Source organism: Branchiostoma lanceolatum, chromosome 2 (assembly GCF_035083965.1).
Source record: "Branchiostoma lanceolatum isolate klBraLanc5 chromosome 2, klBraLanc5.hap2, whole genome shotgun sequence".
NCBI classification, from domain to species: Eukaryota; Metazoa; Chordata; class Leptocardii; order Amphioxiformes; family Branchiostomatidae; genus Branchiostoma; species Branchiostoma lanceolatum.
In genome coordinates, this window is record NC_089723.1 from 26,285,550 (window position 1) to 26,303,231 (window position 17,682).

The window sequence follows — 17,682 nt, forward strand, 5'->3', positions numbered from 1 at the left end:
GTCATTGGCAAGATAGAAGTTTTCCTTTCTAGACCCACGAAGTTAACACACTTTACGGCTACAAACGTTGAAAAGGGTTGCTTGAATAACAAACCAAAACGGGCCCTCGTTACCAAGGCCGTTTGTGGATAGTCTCGGTGGTTTTCCCGTGTGTGGTGTACATCGCACGACTGGCTCTGGGTGGGCAGTCTCTGCGCAACAATCACTCTCAGCGGTGCGGCTGCAGGTATGTGGCGTCAAGGCGTGCAACAGGTGCCCGGCTCTTTCTGATCTTTCCGGGCCGATGGGGGTGTCCACGGGCCCACGCATCAACGAGCCTATCAAAGTAGGAGGTGAGAGAGACAAATGGAGCATCCAGTGTGTTCATAGCTACGCCAGCTCATCTTTCAGACAACAGAATGGTTCGTTCACTCGTACTGACAGGAGTCGGCAGTACCTGAGAGCCTGGCTGAATGTTTGATATGTAGAACGCACTGGTCAGGAGTCATTGGATTTTAACGAAATACCGGTGGGTCGGTTTTTTTGCCTCTTCTGGTATATGCTTGTCGGCCACAGGTAAAACATATCATCACGTATCTAGAAGGAAAAATGGTATTTTCCTGCAAATGTGTAGGATTGACCACTGTGGATACAAAATTGCGTTATATCACTGTTGCGAATGCGGATTTTCAAAGAGCTATATACAAGTTGTTGAGTGCTGCTGTGGATTTTAAAGTTCTCAAAATTCCTTCTGCCAAGGATGAAGGTCTTGCATCATTCGGAAGATGGTTCCCGGCTAGATGTGTCTGAACTCTGAAGGTTATTAGATATCGGAATTTCAGGTTCGTAGTGTGAGTGCTTAAAATGTCACCATTCCTCCATCTACAGGTCCGGTTTCGAGCATGGGGTTCGCTCTGTTGGCTGCCATCTTGTTACTGGGTAAGTACACATTATCCATGGCTCGTGTGTGGTAATGATCGTAATTGTAAAACGCTATAGGATCCTAACTAGCGATGTCGCTCTTCAGTAGCAATTTACATTGGTCTTTCTATATTTATCTATTTCAGTTACCCAGGAACCTCGTATATATTGGTAAATAAGATATTGGTCGAAATTGCGTATTGGTTGGACGGAAAGGAAACTAAAAGGGAACCAAAAGCAGAAAAGGAACAAAATCTGCACAGTCTGAATCTAATTTTCGGACTTGTACAAGGAGATGTACGTAGTGTACTAGCTACCAAGACTATCATAAACGCATCATGTAGATAACAAGTCACTTCTACATATTGTTACCGTTACGTTAGAGCAAAACGTCGAACCTTCTTCTGTGCCACATGCACGTGTGTATTCATCGATAATAGTGTTTCGTATTCTATAATGTTGTACTGAATGTGTCATCGTCGTTAACAGAAGCAGTCATTCATATAACGTTTGTTTTCTGCTGTATGAAGTCGGCTCCTCGGCGGGTCAAGACTGCGTGGATGACAACGATAACTGTCCTGGCTGGGCCTCCAGTGGAGAATGTAAAGCAAACCCCGGGTACATGGAGACGAGCTGTAGACTGAGCTGTGGTATCTGTACACAAGGTAATACACACACATACACACCGCATTACTTCAGTAGTGACTCATATTATTTGATGTATTCAGTATCTAATTCACACTACTCCTACGTACTGATATGGATTAAAGACACAGAGTTTTAAAGACACCGCCTAAGTAGAGATTTTGGCCCAATTGTTACAGCACTGACTACAGCACAGCCACTGACTACAACACCGCCACCGACGTCCTACCCGGGAGTGCCCTGTGTGGACGAATCTGAGTACTGCGCAGAGTGGGAAGCCGAGGGACAATGTACGACCAACAAGTTCAACATGTACACCAACTGCCGTGCTACGTGCGGGCTCTGCGGTCAGTCAAATTCTTCGCTACAGTTTGTTATCTCTTTTTATTCATGTCTATGAAACCTTTGAAATACCATATACTTAAATACCACTCTTTAATTTCAAGCCAATGTAGTTAGTTCTCTTTAAAGGTGTTGTTTTGAGAAAGACCTTGCCAGAGTTGCATGGCCTTGTTGGGCGTCGGCAGTAGTAGACGCCAAGCTAAATTGTATTACTACACCGCTTATCTGAGTCATTAGAAGATTTCACTCGGGCTGTAAGTCACCATCTGATATTTTCTTGTCGTTCCAGATGGCTCTGTTGTGTGTGAAGACCTGTCCCCCTTCTGTCCGCTGTGGGCGGACTATGGACGGTGTGGGTCAGGCTGGGAAGAAGATAGTACTTGGACGATGAATACTTGTCCTAAGAGCTGTGGACTTTGTGGTAAGACTTCAACCATGGTCTTTAAAAAGACAACAGAAACAGTGTGTTAACAGGATCTGGTTGTGTTTGTTTGTTTTGTGTTTGGGAGGGAAGATGCAGTGACAGTTCAGCGTTTCCCTGCCTGCCTGCCACCTCAATCATTAGCCTGGGTAATTGTGAGAGCAGCCTGAAGTGAGCAGACGATTTAGGCCATCATTCAGTAGCCTGGATGTCAGACTGAATCGTGAGCTGAATCGTTTGCTCTCTTCAAGCTGCTCTCACAACATTCATATGACGGACGGTGGCAAAGCGGTCCTTGTAACCAAATTCATTGTTATGAAGAGAGAATGATGAATACTTTGAAAAAAAAAGTTGTGTTAAACCAGAAAAAAATATTTTATCAACATTCTCAATGATTATGGTCCGAATGTCATGTGTGTCCGAATGTCATGTGTTTCAGAGTTCAATGTTATGTGTTTCAGAGTTCGACTGTTGGAGCTCTCCGTGCCAACACGGTGGGACCTGTTATGAACGGTACGGGGTAGAGGCCTACAGCTGCACATGTGTGCCACAAACTGAACCATACACCATACTTTGGACAGGAGTGAACTGTGAAATAAGTAAGAACTTCATATCTGCTTTAACTGAGAAAATGAAAATTAACATTTTTCAGACTGATCATGACGTGGTGCGTGTTGTGTGTGGCATGGAACAATTTGCTTGAAACATTGTGGATACCTGCTTATGATATCATTCATCAATAATGTAATGTTTTCTGCCTTTTGTTTTCTTTATCCACGTCAGATACTGGACATCAGATTTGACATTGTAGTCGAACACATTGAACTGCAAAAAAAATCTTGCAAACTGAAAATTTGGCGCCAAATATGTTCAAAATCTAAAACGATACATACTACATACATTCGTGACTTACTTTGTCAGACAAATCGAACGGTTCAATAAATGGACTGACTTATGGAACTCATACTTCTTTTTCTTTCCAGATATCGACGACTGTCAGAGCCTACCTTGGGGGTCCGAAACGCCTTGTTATAACGGCGGGACGTGTGTGGACGGGATCGGGACCTACACCTGTCTGTGTCCGGCGGGAACCTACGGGAGGCTCTGCGGTTAGTCAGCTCCATTCACAACACTAGAGTTACACGACCTCATACCCTCGTAATTTTGTCTCATTAGAATGCAAATGGTATGCATTATTAGCATAGTGCATATGAAATCATTATGTTCTCTTCCAAAATCACATAAAAGGGAGGGCCCTAACATAAGGCGCTTTTTCACGCGCACGAACTCACGGCGCTCCACCGCTTGATGCCAGAAAGTGGTCAGGTTTTGATAAATGAGCACCACAGCAAGTAAATTTTATGAATAGCAGACTCCAGATTTAATGCGAGAGCATGAAAAAAAAGGATGGGTAAAAAAACAGACGGTATAAAGACCTTTAAACGTTGTAACAAGACTGATCGAAGCGACAAAACATGGTATCACGGCAAACAAGTCTACTATTCCTGTATTCAAGAACTGTACATAGTGGCACTCGTTTGATAGACTGGCAACTGATGACTTACCAAGTTGTCAACTTCACTCATGGCCACAACACTGGTGCCGTGTGATTCGATACTGGTCGATTGGTCGCGCGAGGATTGCGCGAAGGTGGTCGCGCGAGAATTGCGCGCAGGTGCTCGCGCGTGTATTCTGCGAAGCCAAAGCGGTGAGGCATGTGCGTTGTTTCTACTACCGGCTACGGAGTGCCATAACTAACACTACTCTTCGTTGTTGTATGTGCATTGCAGACAGTGACTGTGTGATAGGTGACGGGGCTAACTACCGGGGAGACATCAGGAGCAACAGCGACGGCTATTGGTGCGGGTACTGGTCCTTAGGGAGACAAGGCTACAGCGCGGAAGCCTACCCCGATGCCGGGCTGGACAGGAACTATTGCAGAAATCCGGACGGTTCTTATGAGGGGCCGTTTTGCATCGCCAACCTCTTTAACCAAAAAACTCCATGTGAGGTGGCGACTTGTGGTGAGACGTTTTAACGTTGGTTCATGGAATTTCTTGAACCTTAGACCCGTGACAAGGGTTAGAACAAAACAGATCGAACTGATCGAAGCGACAAAACATGGTATCACGACACATTCAATTGTTCCTGTTGCGCAAGCTGTATTCAGGTGTAACATGCGTCATGCATCATGAAGATATCTCCGATGGGCTTTTATTAGCCGTGAGGAGAAAAATTACCACTTAACATTGTCTTGTTTATCTGTTTGCATCAAACGAAAGAAACATTTTGTTTTGCCATCACTTTACGGCCTGAAGCAACACAACGTATTTTGGGATTGCGATTGCGTATAAAGAAGCAGCATGAATTCTTTCTATGGTCAGTGAAAACAATTCGCTCCATGCTTGGACTGATCGAATTATACTGATGATTTAGCGACGACTAAAACGTGCATCATTTTTCAGACTGCTATACGGACGGTACCACTTCATACCGGGGCCAGGTGAACGTAACGAGGATTGGTACGCCCTGCCTGGACTGGGCAGATGAAATGGTCCAGCTAGTTTTGGACGTCATGGGCGTCACGGAAGCTCAGAAAGCCGCCGCCGGGCTGGACGGGAACTACTGCCGAGACCCGACCGGGGAAGGCACGCTAGAGTGTTTCGTAGATGCCGGATATGGAGCGTCTTTAGAAGCTTGCAGAATCGATGAATGTTGTGAGTACAATTAATGCTAGGGTCACATTTCCAACCCGGGGCCCGGCCGGGTAGCTTCTGGGAACGAAAACTATGATACAAAAGACAACAAAACACACAAAACTTTTAGAAAATCATTCCTTACCATACGTTATGTATATTCTTTGTATGTTTATTTCATTATTTGTTTTCTCAAACAGCCCGGTCGGGCCCCGGCTTGGAAATGTGACCCTAGCATAAGTCTGCTTGTAACAATATTTCCGTGTCCATGACAGAGGTGGGTGTGATCGATCTAACCCTTTCTTGCTATCTAGCTATCTATCTATCTTGCGTCACTGCTTTTCTCTCACGAAAATAACAATCTTTTATAGCTAACCACACCTATAGACTCCAGGGGTATGTTTGAAGGATTCTGTATCTGTTTGAAATCCTTTGAAAAAGAGGAACGGGGGGGGGGGGTGAGTGATATTTCAGAAACATGAATTAAAGAACGACTTCCCACTTTTTCAGACACCCAGTACTACGTCCCTCCCACGGTGACCTGCTACAGCTGCGCGGCTGACGAAGACTGTGACCAGAACCAGGCCGATCTCGTGACTGGAGGCGGCCAGTCTCGCGAGACTCAGTGCGAGAGCGGTGCATGCTGGGTAAGTGTGACGTGTGCGGATGACGTATTCAGACAACCAGGTTGAGAACATACCATGTATTTGTTTGGTCCCATTTCCAATCTGGGGCCAGGCCGGGCAGCTTGTGGGAACGAGAAATATGATATGAAAGACAACAAAAGACTTCTAACCATTTATTTTGTATTTTCTTGATATGCATTTTTTTTTCCGTTTTCGCAAACAGCCCGGCCGGGCCCCGGATTGGAAATGGGACCAAAGCATTAGTCATCAAGTTTTTTTTTTCACAACTCTACTTGAATGAACCTCTCGATTTCTGTTCTTATTTTTGAACATCTAGGTAAGCTGGAAGTCCTCCGTGGATGGAAGGTACGGCGGACACATCCGCTCATGTCAACACGAGGACCTTGTGTGCTCTCAGGAGTACATGGAGGAAACCTGCACCGAGAACGGCGACACAAAGGTACATGTAGGCACACTGGACAGTATTTACAACAGTAAAAACTAATCGTCATTCTAACGTACAGTTATGCACTCTGATTTTACTGAATTCATTATGTTAGATTTCTAGTTTTATTGTTCGGTTGGCAGAGGGGACGAGGACAATGGAAGCTTAAGCGCAATTCTGTCCTTTTGAGTTTTGTCGTTTGCCAACATTTGTTTTCCTACGGTGCTCCTCGACTTGCTCCTATCAAACATAGAAAAGAGCAAGAAATATCAATCTAATGCTTCATGCGCATAAGATGGTCTTACGACGTCACCATTGCTGACTGTTTGTGTGTTCTGTTGAACAGGAATGTCTGAAGTGCTGCCAGTCAGACCGGTGTAACGGCGAAGTGCTGCAGGGAAGTCTCACCAGTAGCAGCGGGAGGGCGTCGATGCCAAATATGGTCATGTTGCTTGCATGTCTCGCAGCAATGTTCTTCTCAAGATAATCGTCTGAGTCAATTTTGTTGTTGTGTTGCGTTTTCGTTCGCTTTGATAGTATCGCTTGCACTGAGAAGAGCCAGTATTTTCGACGTTTGCTTCGATTTATAAGATCTATGTGAAGTTACGATGTCATTATGATTGTTCCACGTGCGAAATGATATAAACTAAGCTATTTCAAAGAGAGAGAATTCTGTATATATGTTTTAAAGTGTATTGCGTTGTCTTCAACTCCTGTTTGTGATACAGTCAGCATAGATCGTTCAATACAATGTCCAAAAAAGAATTTGTTCGGTGACTTCCTTTTTCCTGGCGGCAAGTATATTTTGCACACACCCAAACCCGATCCCCTCATTTTTTAGCATCACTACACGTTGCTTGATATGCAATAGAGTAGATGATGGCCTTAAAAAGCATGTTTCGACATACCCCCTGTCATTGTAAGAGGATCTGGGCACTAACAGTCAGCTAGCCCCATTGCCATGGAGTTTGCAATAGAATAAATGAGAGGCACTTGGCAAATGACTGAGGCGTTTGTCTGGTGACCACAATGCCATTTTTCTGGCATGCAAACGTAAATGAACGTAAAGTAACCTGAAATAAACCGTGACACAATACGCTAATGGACTTTCTAAGGCTTTAAGCTCTTAGTATTTCATACACCATTAGTTTGAAAATGTTGTTGGTGTGTTGAGCTAATAGACCGTTATTTTCTACTTCGTCCTGTTGTCACAATATTTGTTCACATGAATATGTAGACTTCAAGGCTGGGTATGAGCTGTAGTGAAAATATTGTCGGTATTTCAGTATTCGGTCATGTCGAGCGCCCTTTGTAAAGATATCACACGGATGATGTGGGTTGTGGAGGCAGTGGCGAGTGTTGGAAACGCCAACACGTCTCTTTTGCCGTAGTGTTGATGGAGGCATCTATGCTAAACGCCCTTTGTAAAGGTGTCACATGGATGATGTGACATATAGAGGAAGTAGTGGGTATGAGAAACGCCATCACTTCTCGTTTGGCTCAGTGAAACAAAATTGTTCTTTTTCAGAACAGTGTGATCAGTGACTTAGGACAATTCAATTGGCGCTACCATTGTCGTTCCAACCCGTCAGTTCTGTTTGGCGCAAATTCTTCTTAACGACTAATTTTAGCTAAAAGTTAAGGAACATTCCAAAGTGATGAGAAGGGATATATCTATATGGACAAAACGGCCGTACTCTAAGTAAGCTATCTAAGGAATCTGCCTAATAAGTGCCTAGGCCAGTGACTGGCCCTTACTCCTCTCCGTAAGGTTCCTCTATGTTCCTCTGTCTTAAGTAACCACAAAGTCATATTTCATGCAGAGTGTTTATTCTATAAAGATTGTTTTCAATGACTGTACTATTCTTGATATTCACACAAACACAACCGAGACTATGAACATCAAACCTTTACGTTAGCGTCTTTGCGCTGCATTGCCATATCCATTTTGGTTGGACCAAGAGCATTGGTAGATATCTCATATTTCTTAGTACTAATTACAAAATCGCATGTTACTCATCTGATTTACACATTGACCATCTGCCTTTTAATCTGACAGACTCAACATTTTGATTTCGTCAACACATTTGTCAACCTCAAACTTTCCCTTAGAAACTTTAGAGGAGAACAAACACCATCCATTAAGCCACTTGTTGAAAGGCAATCAGATTAGAATAGAGCAATACAAGGTTTGCCTACAATAGTGTAGATATCCATTACAAAATAATGTGCATACTTGAATGTTTAAAATCAACCACGCATGACATAGCAAAAATAAGTAAAAAAAAGTCAAATGAACTTTATTAACACTTGGCAGACAGTCAACAGTCTGAATTATAGCTAATTCACACAGTCCATTCGTTTAGAAATATCAATAATTTTCAAAAGAAACGACTTTGTAAAAATCACAACAATCACACTGTACGTGTATGCGAAACAACCCTCACAACTTGTTCAGCTGTAAGAAGTCAGAAGTCTACCGGCGATGACGACCCGACTTGTATGACGTTGGTCGTGCTGGTGGACAGGTTCTTCTTGGTACGCTTCATGACGAACTTGGCGGGTCTGAGCAGGAGATAGTAGGCGAACTCCGTAATGCTGACCACACTGGCGCCGATACACAGGCCCAGGCACCCGCCCAGGATACCTGCACAGTATTAACATTAAATCAATCAATCAATCAATACATGGCGGCTGTAGACATTTCTCTCCAGGATGTTTCATTTTCGGCTCTGCACAGTTAAAAGTACACCGTCAAAATCTATGCCTCAGGATCTTTCGAAAAATAGCCTGAGAAGGACAATGATGCAGATGCTCAAAAACTTACAGTAAGTCTATCAGAAGAAGAAGAAGACGATGAGATAAGCTTAGTTTTACAAAATGTTGGTTTAGTTGAGAGAAAAGTATTGCAACTCGTAAAGATGATGGGGCATTGCCACAAATCGTCTGAGTTTATTTCCTGGTCTTCACATTGAAACCACGCATTTTTTTAAACATCAACACAAGTGGGATGAAAATTGTCCCCCAATCCGCCAAAACCAACTTTCCTCTTTCGACTCTTTTTTGTAGTTGACCTGATCGAACGTTGCATGTGCTAAGCGGCAGACATGGTTACCATGTCTGCCTCTTAGCACATGCAACGTTCGATCAGGTCGGGTTGTAACAAATATGCTTACTCAGTAGACCCTCCACGGACGTCTTCCTCTTCTGTTCGATACTCTGGAAGTTGAGCTGTTTGTAGTACACGTCAAACACCACCCAATTCTCCCTGGGGAAAGAAAAAAAGATGTGATGTTGAATTCTCTGAATGGTTTACAGTAGTGGGTCAACCTGATACCTAAAATCACTTGTTAGACGCTGTTTAAAACACTACGCTGCCAGGAATTCGGCTTTATCAAAAGTTTGAAAGGCGGTTTAAGATTAGCTTCTTCATGATTCAACATTGATCTCACAAGAAAGGCGTTGGCAGGTTTATTATTTATTCATTTATTAGACTCATCCATTACAAAAATGGAGGGGGAGACAAAACAGGTGAAAAGAAGAGTATTGTAAGGATCAATTTCATACATTTCACTTTCCAACATGTCATTAGGACACACATTGACAGACTCACTTCAGATAGTCCTGTGAGAGGGCGGGATAGTCGCTGGTGAGCTTCTCGCTTGCCTTCGGGTTGGGCCAGCCTGCGTAGGACACGGTGGTGTCGTACTCCACGATCTCACAGGGGGTCGGGCAGTAGCACGGCAGGTCGCCCGTCTTGACTTGCTCTGAGGGTGGACAACGGATTAAACATGCTCTTTTCTTAACCACTTGCACTTACGCCACTTCTTGAATGTTTGTGTAAAACCCCGGCAACACATAGCCGAATATGGCCTCCCGACCTTCCCCAACCATGGTTGGGAGCGGTTCGGGAGTTAGGTCGGCTGGTTGGCTGCGCCAGCCGAAGGTTTTCAAATTTTCAAAACTTTCGGCTGTGGACGGGAGGTCTGAAATGGGTTGGATGGTAGTTGGATGGTGGTTGGGAGTAAATCAGTAGTGGTCAGGGTGTGTTGGAAGTAAATGCGACTCTTGATCTGAAACAGGTCAGACTGCTCCCGACCTACCGTCAACCTTGTGGTCGGGAGCGATGTTCGGCTATGTGTAACCGGGGCTTTACTGTGTAGATAGTAGTGACAACAGCTAGAAAGCTAAAAACTACAATATCAATCTCCCTATGGCACAACTCAAATAGGATGAAGTAAAGCATATGCTTATATTTATGATATGTTTTTAACCGAAAATGAGAATGTCCTCCTAACAGAACGGAATGACACCACATGGTAGCGACACGAACTGTGTACTCACGGTAGACTGAGTTGACACAGTCAGCGACTTGCTGAGGAGAACAGATCTGTGGATCACTCTCAACCCGGACGCTTCCTGAAGAAAAGAAAAGTTACAACAGAAATGAGGCTAGCACCTAAGGCATCACCAAAAAAGTCACGTTGCCGGTACCGAAATGAAATAGCCGTAAATGTTGATACATTGATTTGATGGGTTAAGAATATTCCATTAACCATTATTTCATGATCTTTCATTATGATTTTGGTGACCAACGTTACTCATTCCCGAGAAAGATCTTCCTCGCTACTTTAGAAGGAAAGACATCATCATTATTGTTGGTCTGTTTCACTGTTGATTGGGCTGGAGGTGATATTTTAAAAAAAAAACGTGTTGAAGACACGATGATCATAGTCATAATTTGTTTCATAATTGCTTCTTTAAAAAGATGCTTGAGAAGCAAATAGGGTCCTACAGCACCCTACAATTTGTTACCTTCCTACATTCCACTGTTGAAAATCTAATATTTGGTAACCGTGATGTTTCACGCCCCACTTGTTACAAGGTTCCCGGTCTTACCTATGAGCTCCAGTGCAGTGCAGCTACACGCGTCCTGCACGTGGTGCGCCCTACACTCCAGCATACAGGCTGAGAACGTGTACTTCTCGAAGTGGTCCAGCTGCACGTGCTCACAGATACCCCACGGGTGGATCTCGTTCACGTACTGGGGAGAGAAAGAGACATGGACGAATGGAGACTTTTATGGTACAAATATGCACCGTTGGTCTAAGTACAGGTCACGTATGATTTTACTGTGAGCACCATAATCTACAAAATATACAAAATGTGTGTTCGCCGTCTCGCTTTAAATATTTTGTAACAATAGAAATGTAAAAGCTGGTTTTGTGCAAGATGATACGAAATATATGCATACAGACAGACAGACAGACAGTCAAACATTCAGACAGACAGACAGGCAGACAGACAGACAGACAGATAGATAGATAGACAGACAGACAGACAGATAGACAGACAGACAGGCAGGCACCCAGACAGACAGACAGAGTCAGACAGACATACAGACAGAGACAGACAGACAGAGACAGATACTGGCACAGACAGGTAGACAGACAGGTAGACAGACACATGTGAATACAGAAGTTACTTTAGTACAACTTAAGACTTACCGTGACCTGTGAGATGCCGACATATGCGTGGTTCCCCGGGCCCACCGCTATGCCCTGTGTCTCCAGCTCCGGTGGTTCGTATTTTGGATGGACGTGAAGCTTCAGCCCGACATCGCTGTTGCCCCCCGCATCCAAGTCCTCCGTGTACTTATCCTGTGTGATGGAACGTGAGTACAAAAGATCTAAAGTTGTAACATCTGATTCCTCAAACACTCATTATCATTATGCTATGTATCTTAAGACTCCTTACTCTTTAGTACTACCTCAGATCTATGGGTGTACGCCCTCTCGTCTATTGGTGCACTACCTCATCTATGGGTGTAGAGTAGTACCGCTCATCTATGGATGTACTACCGCTCATATATGGGTGTACTACCTCTCATCTGCACGCCCTCCACTGTCTTTCAGTTATGGGTATAGTACCTTTTTCACGTCCACGACAATGTGCAGCCCGTTGCCAGCTCCCGGGATGGTTTGGACGAGGCTCTGACCTGAGTCCGCGTTAAAGATGTAGCAGTTCCCGAACGTCGTGTACACTTGGGTGAAGTTCTAATAGAAGGCAAAATTCCATCACATAATCAGTCTTTTGTTCAAAACCTTGCAGTGCCTAGTAGAACATAGGCCAGCAAGTTTTCTTTATGTTTCAGTAGCAGGGTATATTTTACAGGGAGGGGTTGCTAGCATTTCATAACATGCTCGAGGCATCTCGAACCCGGGACCCTTATTTTACGTCCCTTCCGAAAGACGGTGCATGGCCTGACCCCAGGACTAGAACTCCAAGTTACCAACTAATTGCCAAACCAAGAGCTCAACTCTGAGGCTGCTACCAGTTGAGCCACAGGGACATCCCTTCCCAGAGAATAGGCATTTGTATAGCTAACAAACAATAAAATTACAACAATTAATAATAAACAAACAAACAAAGAAACATTGGCTGTAACCTCTGCGTAGCACCGCTCGCCCTTCCATGTACAGTCCATCAGCGAGTCTGCGTCCAGTCGGAACCCAGTGAAGTCGGTGATGCTCATCAGGTTCAAGCTAGAGATGGGAACAGATAGAAGATGGGTTTAGTGTCATACATAGATAGCTACAGCTACCTAAAGAGATATGTCATAAGCCTCTGCCCTCTCTTTGGAATATGGAGGGACACTTTCGTCAGGCGTCTAATTGAGTCACGTAAGGCGAATGGCATCATGTCTCTCTTGGTTGCTTGGGGAGTTAGTACTTAAACATAACGCATGCATACAGTATATATACAGCGATTGAAAGATCATGTAGGATCTATCACATATGCCTTTGTAGTTGTATGCATAAGATCACAAAACATTTCAAGCACAGATGCAATGGAATGAAGTAGTAGGATAAAGGACTTATTTCAAGTGATCTGATAGAAAATAGTTATTTCGAATGCACTAACAATTACTTCGTACCCTGGTATCACACAATGTCAGTGTCATTGTCAGATCTGTCTAAGGGCCAGATTACATTCGTCGTACGTATAAGATCGCTGTTCTATTGCAAACTGGGTGCATTCTTGGGATATCCGTGCATTCGTGCTCGTAAAAAATTCAGCTGTCTTGATACCGAAAAGGCTGTCTTAGATCCGTGTCGGCTGTTGGTTCTGCCACAGCGCGCTTGAAAATTCTACGATATAAAAAATCGTATACAACGACGACTTTTGACGAATAGTCTCCAGACTGTGGTGATTACCTGTACGGGGTTTCGTTGTATGCCTGGGGTATGTCACCTCCTGTGTCCGGTAAGAAGGCGTTCCCGATGATCGGATACAGGTAGTCGATGGCATCGAAGTTTTGGCTGACCTCACTTCTTTTCTCGAACCTGAAAAGATGTATATATCAGTCATGATGAACACGTGCGTGTTTTCGTCTTCAACGGAGAGGACATGTTTTAGATGATCCCTATTTTTAAGCATCAAGTAGCGCAAGACTGCAACACAGCTCAAAAAACGGAACACATAAAAAACAAACAAAAGCACAGACAAAACACAACGAAATATCGTACCACTCTAACACAAACACCACAGCTTCTCATGCACTCCACGACTTTAATTGGCGACACAGAAATAATACACCACACCGCACCACACTACACTACACCACACCACACTACACCACGCCACTATACAACACACATCCGATACAACAGCCCGGCAGTTTTTTTACGGTAATGTAATGATTATTTTTGACCCACTTGTTAAAGTTGCACAAGGTGACGGCGGGAAACTCCAGGCTCTCAGAAAACTCCAGCTTGACATCCGTGATGGTCTCCCAGTTGAAGTAGGAGATAAACCTTGGTGTGATACCGTGGAATAATTTCAACTGGCGTCAAATATCTCCACTTGTGCCTACATGGCTACCACATGGGTCATGAATAACAAGGTACAAGGCATAAAACTACCGTCTTAGTTATTCTTTCATCATATCTAATGGTTATGATACAGGGCAATCTTTTTACATCTCAAATATTTCTAACATACATTCATTTGGAAGGCACTCACGTTTGGGTTATGAGGTACGCCGCGTATCCGAAAGCGATGAGGAAGAACACAGTCCACATGAGCCGTGCCGGTATGTTTGGCGCGTCGGCAATCTGGCAAAGATACAGGAACGTTAACAAATCAAAACGTTGTTCACCCTGGTCCAGTAATGCTTATATATATTTAAATTTATATCATCGGTTTGAAGCAATGTTGGTAGCGTTCTCTGTGGGATCGTTCGCGCTATACATATATGGGAGACCGAGGATGGGCGTGAGGTACAGAATTCTGATGACTTTTATATCTATGAGCCTTCCCTGGTTCCCTCCAAACGTTCAGGTATGACATGTGGTCTGGCTCATTTTCTCCACAAATAAATGTGTTACGTTTTGTGTGTTTTCTTTTCTCTTAAACAATACTTTTGTATCGTACATCAAATTTAAATCACAAAATCAAGGGTCACAAAATTAGAATCCAATTTTGGTCGCTGAACAGTCGCTCAACCATCTGGTGGAAAGGGTAGCCTCCTTCGCAGACTTCCTATGACAGCGGCGTATATATTGGGGGGGGGGGGGTTCTCTAAAGGGAGTTGTATAGCCAAGGGAGTTGTGTAGCCGAGGGACGGCCGCTGTTCATATCCATATATGAACAGCGGCCGTCCCTCGGCTTCACAACTCCCTTGGCTACACAACTCCCTTTAGAGAACCTCCCCCCACCCCACCCCCAATATATACGCCGCTGTCATAGGAAGTCTGCGAAGGAGGCTATGGAAAGGGGGCCTTACTGGCGACTACTCTCCTATTTTATCGTTTTCTTTGTGACAGTTATAGTTACCTTTCCCAGACCATGCATGGTTGTGCCCGAGGCAAACTCGTACTCCGGAGACTTCGGCTCTTCCTCCTTCTTGTCATCCTGACTACTGGTACTGGCTGCCGGCTAGGCGTACAGAAATTTGTCATAATACAAGGTTAAGCGCACCTTCGATGTGTATACAAACCCACCAGTATCCACAATACTAGTAATCAATTCGTTAAAACTTGTCTCCTGAGTGAGACTGTCAATTAGCGATGAACTACCTGCCGAATCCTTGCTACAAGCGGTTAGCTCTTAGCTCGCACTCCTCGCAGTCATTTCAGAGTGCAGTTTAGGATTTAAACCAACCGAGACATATGTAACGTTACATGTAACTAGCATATGCATTGTTTTAGTAAATCGGACTAACTCTTGTATACCCAAAGCAGCATTAATGGTCAATCAAGAAACATGCACGACACAAACCTCTTTGGGGTACGGTTTGACGCCGGTGGCGGTTTCATAATCCGGCAAATCGTCCATATCTTCAACTTGTGTCGAGCACCCGGGTTTATCCATCTTAGAATAAAGAATGAGTTTAATGGACAATGAAGTGAATAGAGAAACAAAACTTTAAACTCCCAGTCAGGAAAAACAAATGGCATTCGTATTAGCAGAAAGAGCGAAGAGAAATGTGGATACTTGTTTTAATCAAGACTTGTATGACAATTGTCGATTTTACATTTTTTATTGGCGTCAACGAAAGGGTCTCAGATCATGGACGATCAAATGAATTGAGTAACAAACTTTAAAATTCCAGTCAGGAAACCGTGACAAATGATACACGTATTAGTAGAATAACGTAGAGAATTGCGGGTATTTCTTTTCATTAAGACCTGTATGAAATTTCAGACTACATTTTTCGGCATGTGTGAGGTTGCCCTACTTCGATTATTTCTGCGCATTTCTATCTCTCAGCACGGCGGCTGAGTGCTGCATAAATGGTGTAACGTTACTTGCTGACTAACTTTGTGATCCCAGACTAACTGTCGAACTGAACAAAATCAATTCTTAAGTTAATTTCTACCAATATGACGTTTATAAATGCCACACTTGAAAAAGGGTTTGATAAGAAAATTCTTAGATTTGTAAGACATGCTGGTGAATGGACCAGGCTCCAAACCTAGGGGACAAAAGGATTTGTGGATCATCCTAAAAACTCTACAAAGATAACTCGTACCACAATCCCTCTTGTCCTAGGATGATTCATTGAACACCTTTTGGACCCACCAAACCTGACACTAGTCTGTTATGAAGGGCTGATACTGCTGTCACAACAGTTTAAGCGGTTCAACAACAATAGCCTCGGCCTGTCTGAGTGGGGCCGTTTCGGGAGACTCGTGAATGGAACGGTATACATACAGAAGCAGCCATGCACCGCTGTATGCACAAGAAACCTTACCCTGAGAGCCGCTCTTCCATCCTGATGGCCAAGAATACCTGCCACGGTGTTAAGCTGTCTTAGAAATCTATAGCAGGTATTTGGATAAGCACGTGTTGTTGTATATAGCTTTCTTTGATCTGACGTAATGCTTTGTTAAGGTTTTGTTTGAGAAGGTTGTAGAATAATTATGACCTAAACCTTAACCATCTTATTTGATATAAACTAATATATTGGTCTATGAAAAAAATTAAAAAGCCTCGACTTAGCCAACTAACCAGGTCCGATGTGCTTCTTCTAGCAAAACCGTCCCAGGAGTTGTGTGGGAATGGGAGCAGCTTAACACACAAATCTACCTGGTTTTCACTGTTCAACTTTCCTAATGGTACACTTGGATTAGCAGCTTCTATTTTACACGGCATATACAGAGATTAGAATGCCACTTGGAAGTGTGTAAGAAAATAGTGTCAACTCCATGAGAGTTAAAGTCAACATGACGAATAAGTGTTAAGGTTTCTCACCCGAAGGTGGTACACAGCACATCCAAAAGCAACTGCACATTAGCTAATTTGATCACCCAAGAAAAAATTTTCTCGTTTCATCCCATCATTAACATTTTCTATTGCTTGAGTAATATCGTAAGTATCGAGAAAACGCACAGGGTTTGTGTTTACACTAGCATGAAATCTCATAGAATTTAAGGTACTAAACAGTGTTGGCAAACATGCAACTTTGGTGATGTGTAGCACTTTCGACTCAACAAAGGAAAGGAAAGAAAGGACACGTACCTTTCTATTGGCGACGACTTCCTCTCGTAGACACTCCCAGTAGTTTGTTGTGTTCGTACTAACTATGTACCCGGTATGACCTAGAGGGTTTCGCGCGGTGGACGTCGATCTCCCTGCACAGGTAACATTACCCGTCAGTCATGGCGGGGTGCACATCCGGTACCGAACTCCGCCAGGTGTCGTCACGCTCCAGATTGTCACTGTTCTAGTCCATGCTGCTGAAGGACGCGCGACTAGGCTTTCTGGGCGGTTCCGTGTGTGACAGGCAGATATTTCTCCTACCATGGAGATGATAGTGTTGTCTGTATTTAAAAGTCATGGGAGGGATTCCTCAGTACTGCATTCAAAGGAGGAAGGTATCCATACTTCAAAGAGGATGCAGAAAGTAAGAACCCTATGTATACGTGTTTCCATTCGGAAGATGACAACAGTCACATGTGCCATATCAAATGTTCCCAAAATGTCAACTCGAACAGTCATATGCCATTTTTTTCTTGGATGTGTATCAACAAAATGATGCCTTGCATGCATTTTTGTTTCCTTAGACCACGCCACGAGTCGGTTGATTTCAGCGTTGCAGCA

The 17,682-nt window shown here is 43.7% G+C and overlaps 2 protein-coding genes across 4 annotated transcripts; one reads left to right on the top strand and one right to left on the bottom strand.

Moving 5' to 3' along the window:
* Nucleotides 1-8: 8 nt before the first annotated feature.
* Nucleotides 9-6,840, top strand: LOC136428238 (protein crumbs-like). 2 transcript variants are annotated; one of them, XM_066417598.1, is made up of 12 exons: nt 9-555; nt 868-918; nt 1,431-1,565; nt 1,725-1,892; nt 2,177-2,308; nt 2,770-2,907; nt 3,292-3,417; nt 4,099-4,332; nt 4,774-5,025; nt 5,515-5,651; nt 5,968-6,090; nt 6,422-6,840. In XM_066417598.1, the coding sequence occupies exons 2-12, from the start codon at nt 882-884 to the stop codon at nt 6,560-6,562; spliced, it is 1,623 nt and encodes a 540-aa protein (XP_066273695.1). In that variant the 5' UTR covers nt 9-555; nt 868-881; the 3' UTR covers nt 6,563-6,840. The 2 variants fall into 2 exon arrangements, with proteins under 2 accessions (XP_066273695.1, XP_066273694.1); XM_066417597.1 differs by having other exon boundaries at nt 9-508.
* A 1,521-nt stretch (nt 6,841-8,361) lies between these two features.
* LOC136428240 (acid-sensing ion channel 5-like) lies at nt 8,362-17,256 on the bottom strand. 2 transcript variants are annotated; one of them, XM_066417601.1, is made up of 14 exons: nt 17,101-17,256; nt 15,358-15,450; nt 14,914-15,015; nt 14,101-14,192; nt 13,794-13,892; nt 13,293-13,421; nt 12,524-12,620; nt 12,006-12,131; nt 11,583-11,735; nt 10,975-11,119; nt 10,420-10,494; nt 9,689-9,842; nt 9,252-9,343; nt 8,362-8,722 (listed from the first exon to the last, which is right to left on the bottom strand). In XM_066417601.1, exons 2-14 carry the CDS (start codon nt 15,448-15,450, stop codon nt 8,544-8,546), a joined length of 1,536 nt encoding a protein of 511 aa, XP_066273698.1. In that variant the 5' UTR covers nt 17,101-17,256; the 3' UTR covers nt 8,362-8,543. The 2 variants fall into 2 exon arrangements, with proteins under 2 accessions (XP_066273698.1, XP_066273697.1); XM_066417600.1 differs by lacking the exon at nt 17,101-17,256 and adding an exon at nt 16,112-16,168.
* Between the last annotated feature and the right edge of the window lie 426 nt (nt 17,257-17,682).

Coding starts and splice junctions, on each gene's coding strand:
- LOC136428240 (XM_066417600.1), bottom strand. CDS start 16,141: ATGAATCATCCTAGGACAAGAGGGATTGTG. Junction 12,621..13,292: donor TACAACGAAACCCCGTACAG/GTAATCACCACA, acceptor TCCCATCTCTAG/CTTGAACCTGATGAGCATCA. Junction 9,344..9,688: donor CTCTCACAGGACTATCTGAA/GTGAGTCTGTCA, acceptor TTCTTTCCCCAG/GGAGAATTGGGTGGTGTTTG.
- LOC136428238 (XM_066417598.1), top strand. CDS start 882: ATGGGGTTCGCTCTGTTGGCTGCCATCTTGTTACTGG. Junction 1,893..2,176: donor TGCTACGTGCGGGCTCTGCG/GTCAGTCAAATT, acceptor TTGTCGTTCCAG/ATGGCTCTGTTGTGTGTGAA. Junction 4,333..4,773: donor ATGTGAGGTGGCGACTTGTG/GTGAGACGTTTT, acceptor ATCATTTTTCAG/ACTGCTATACGGACGGTACC.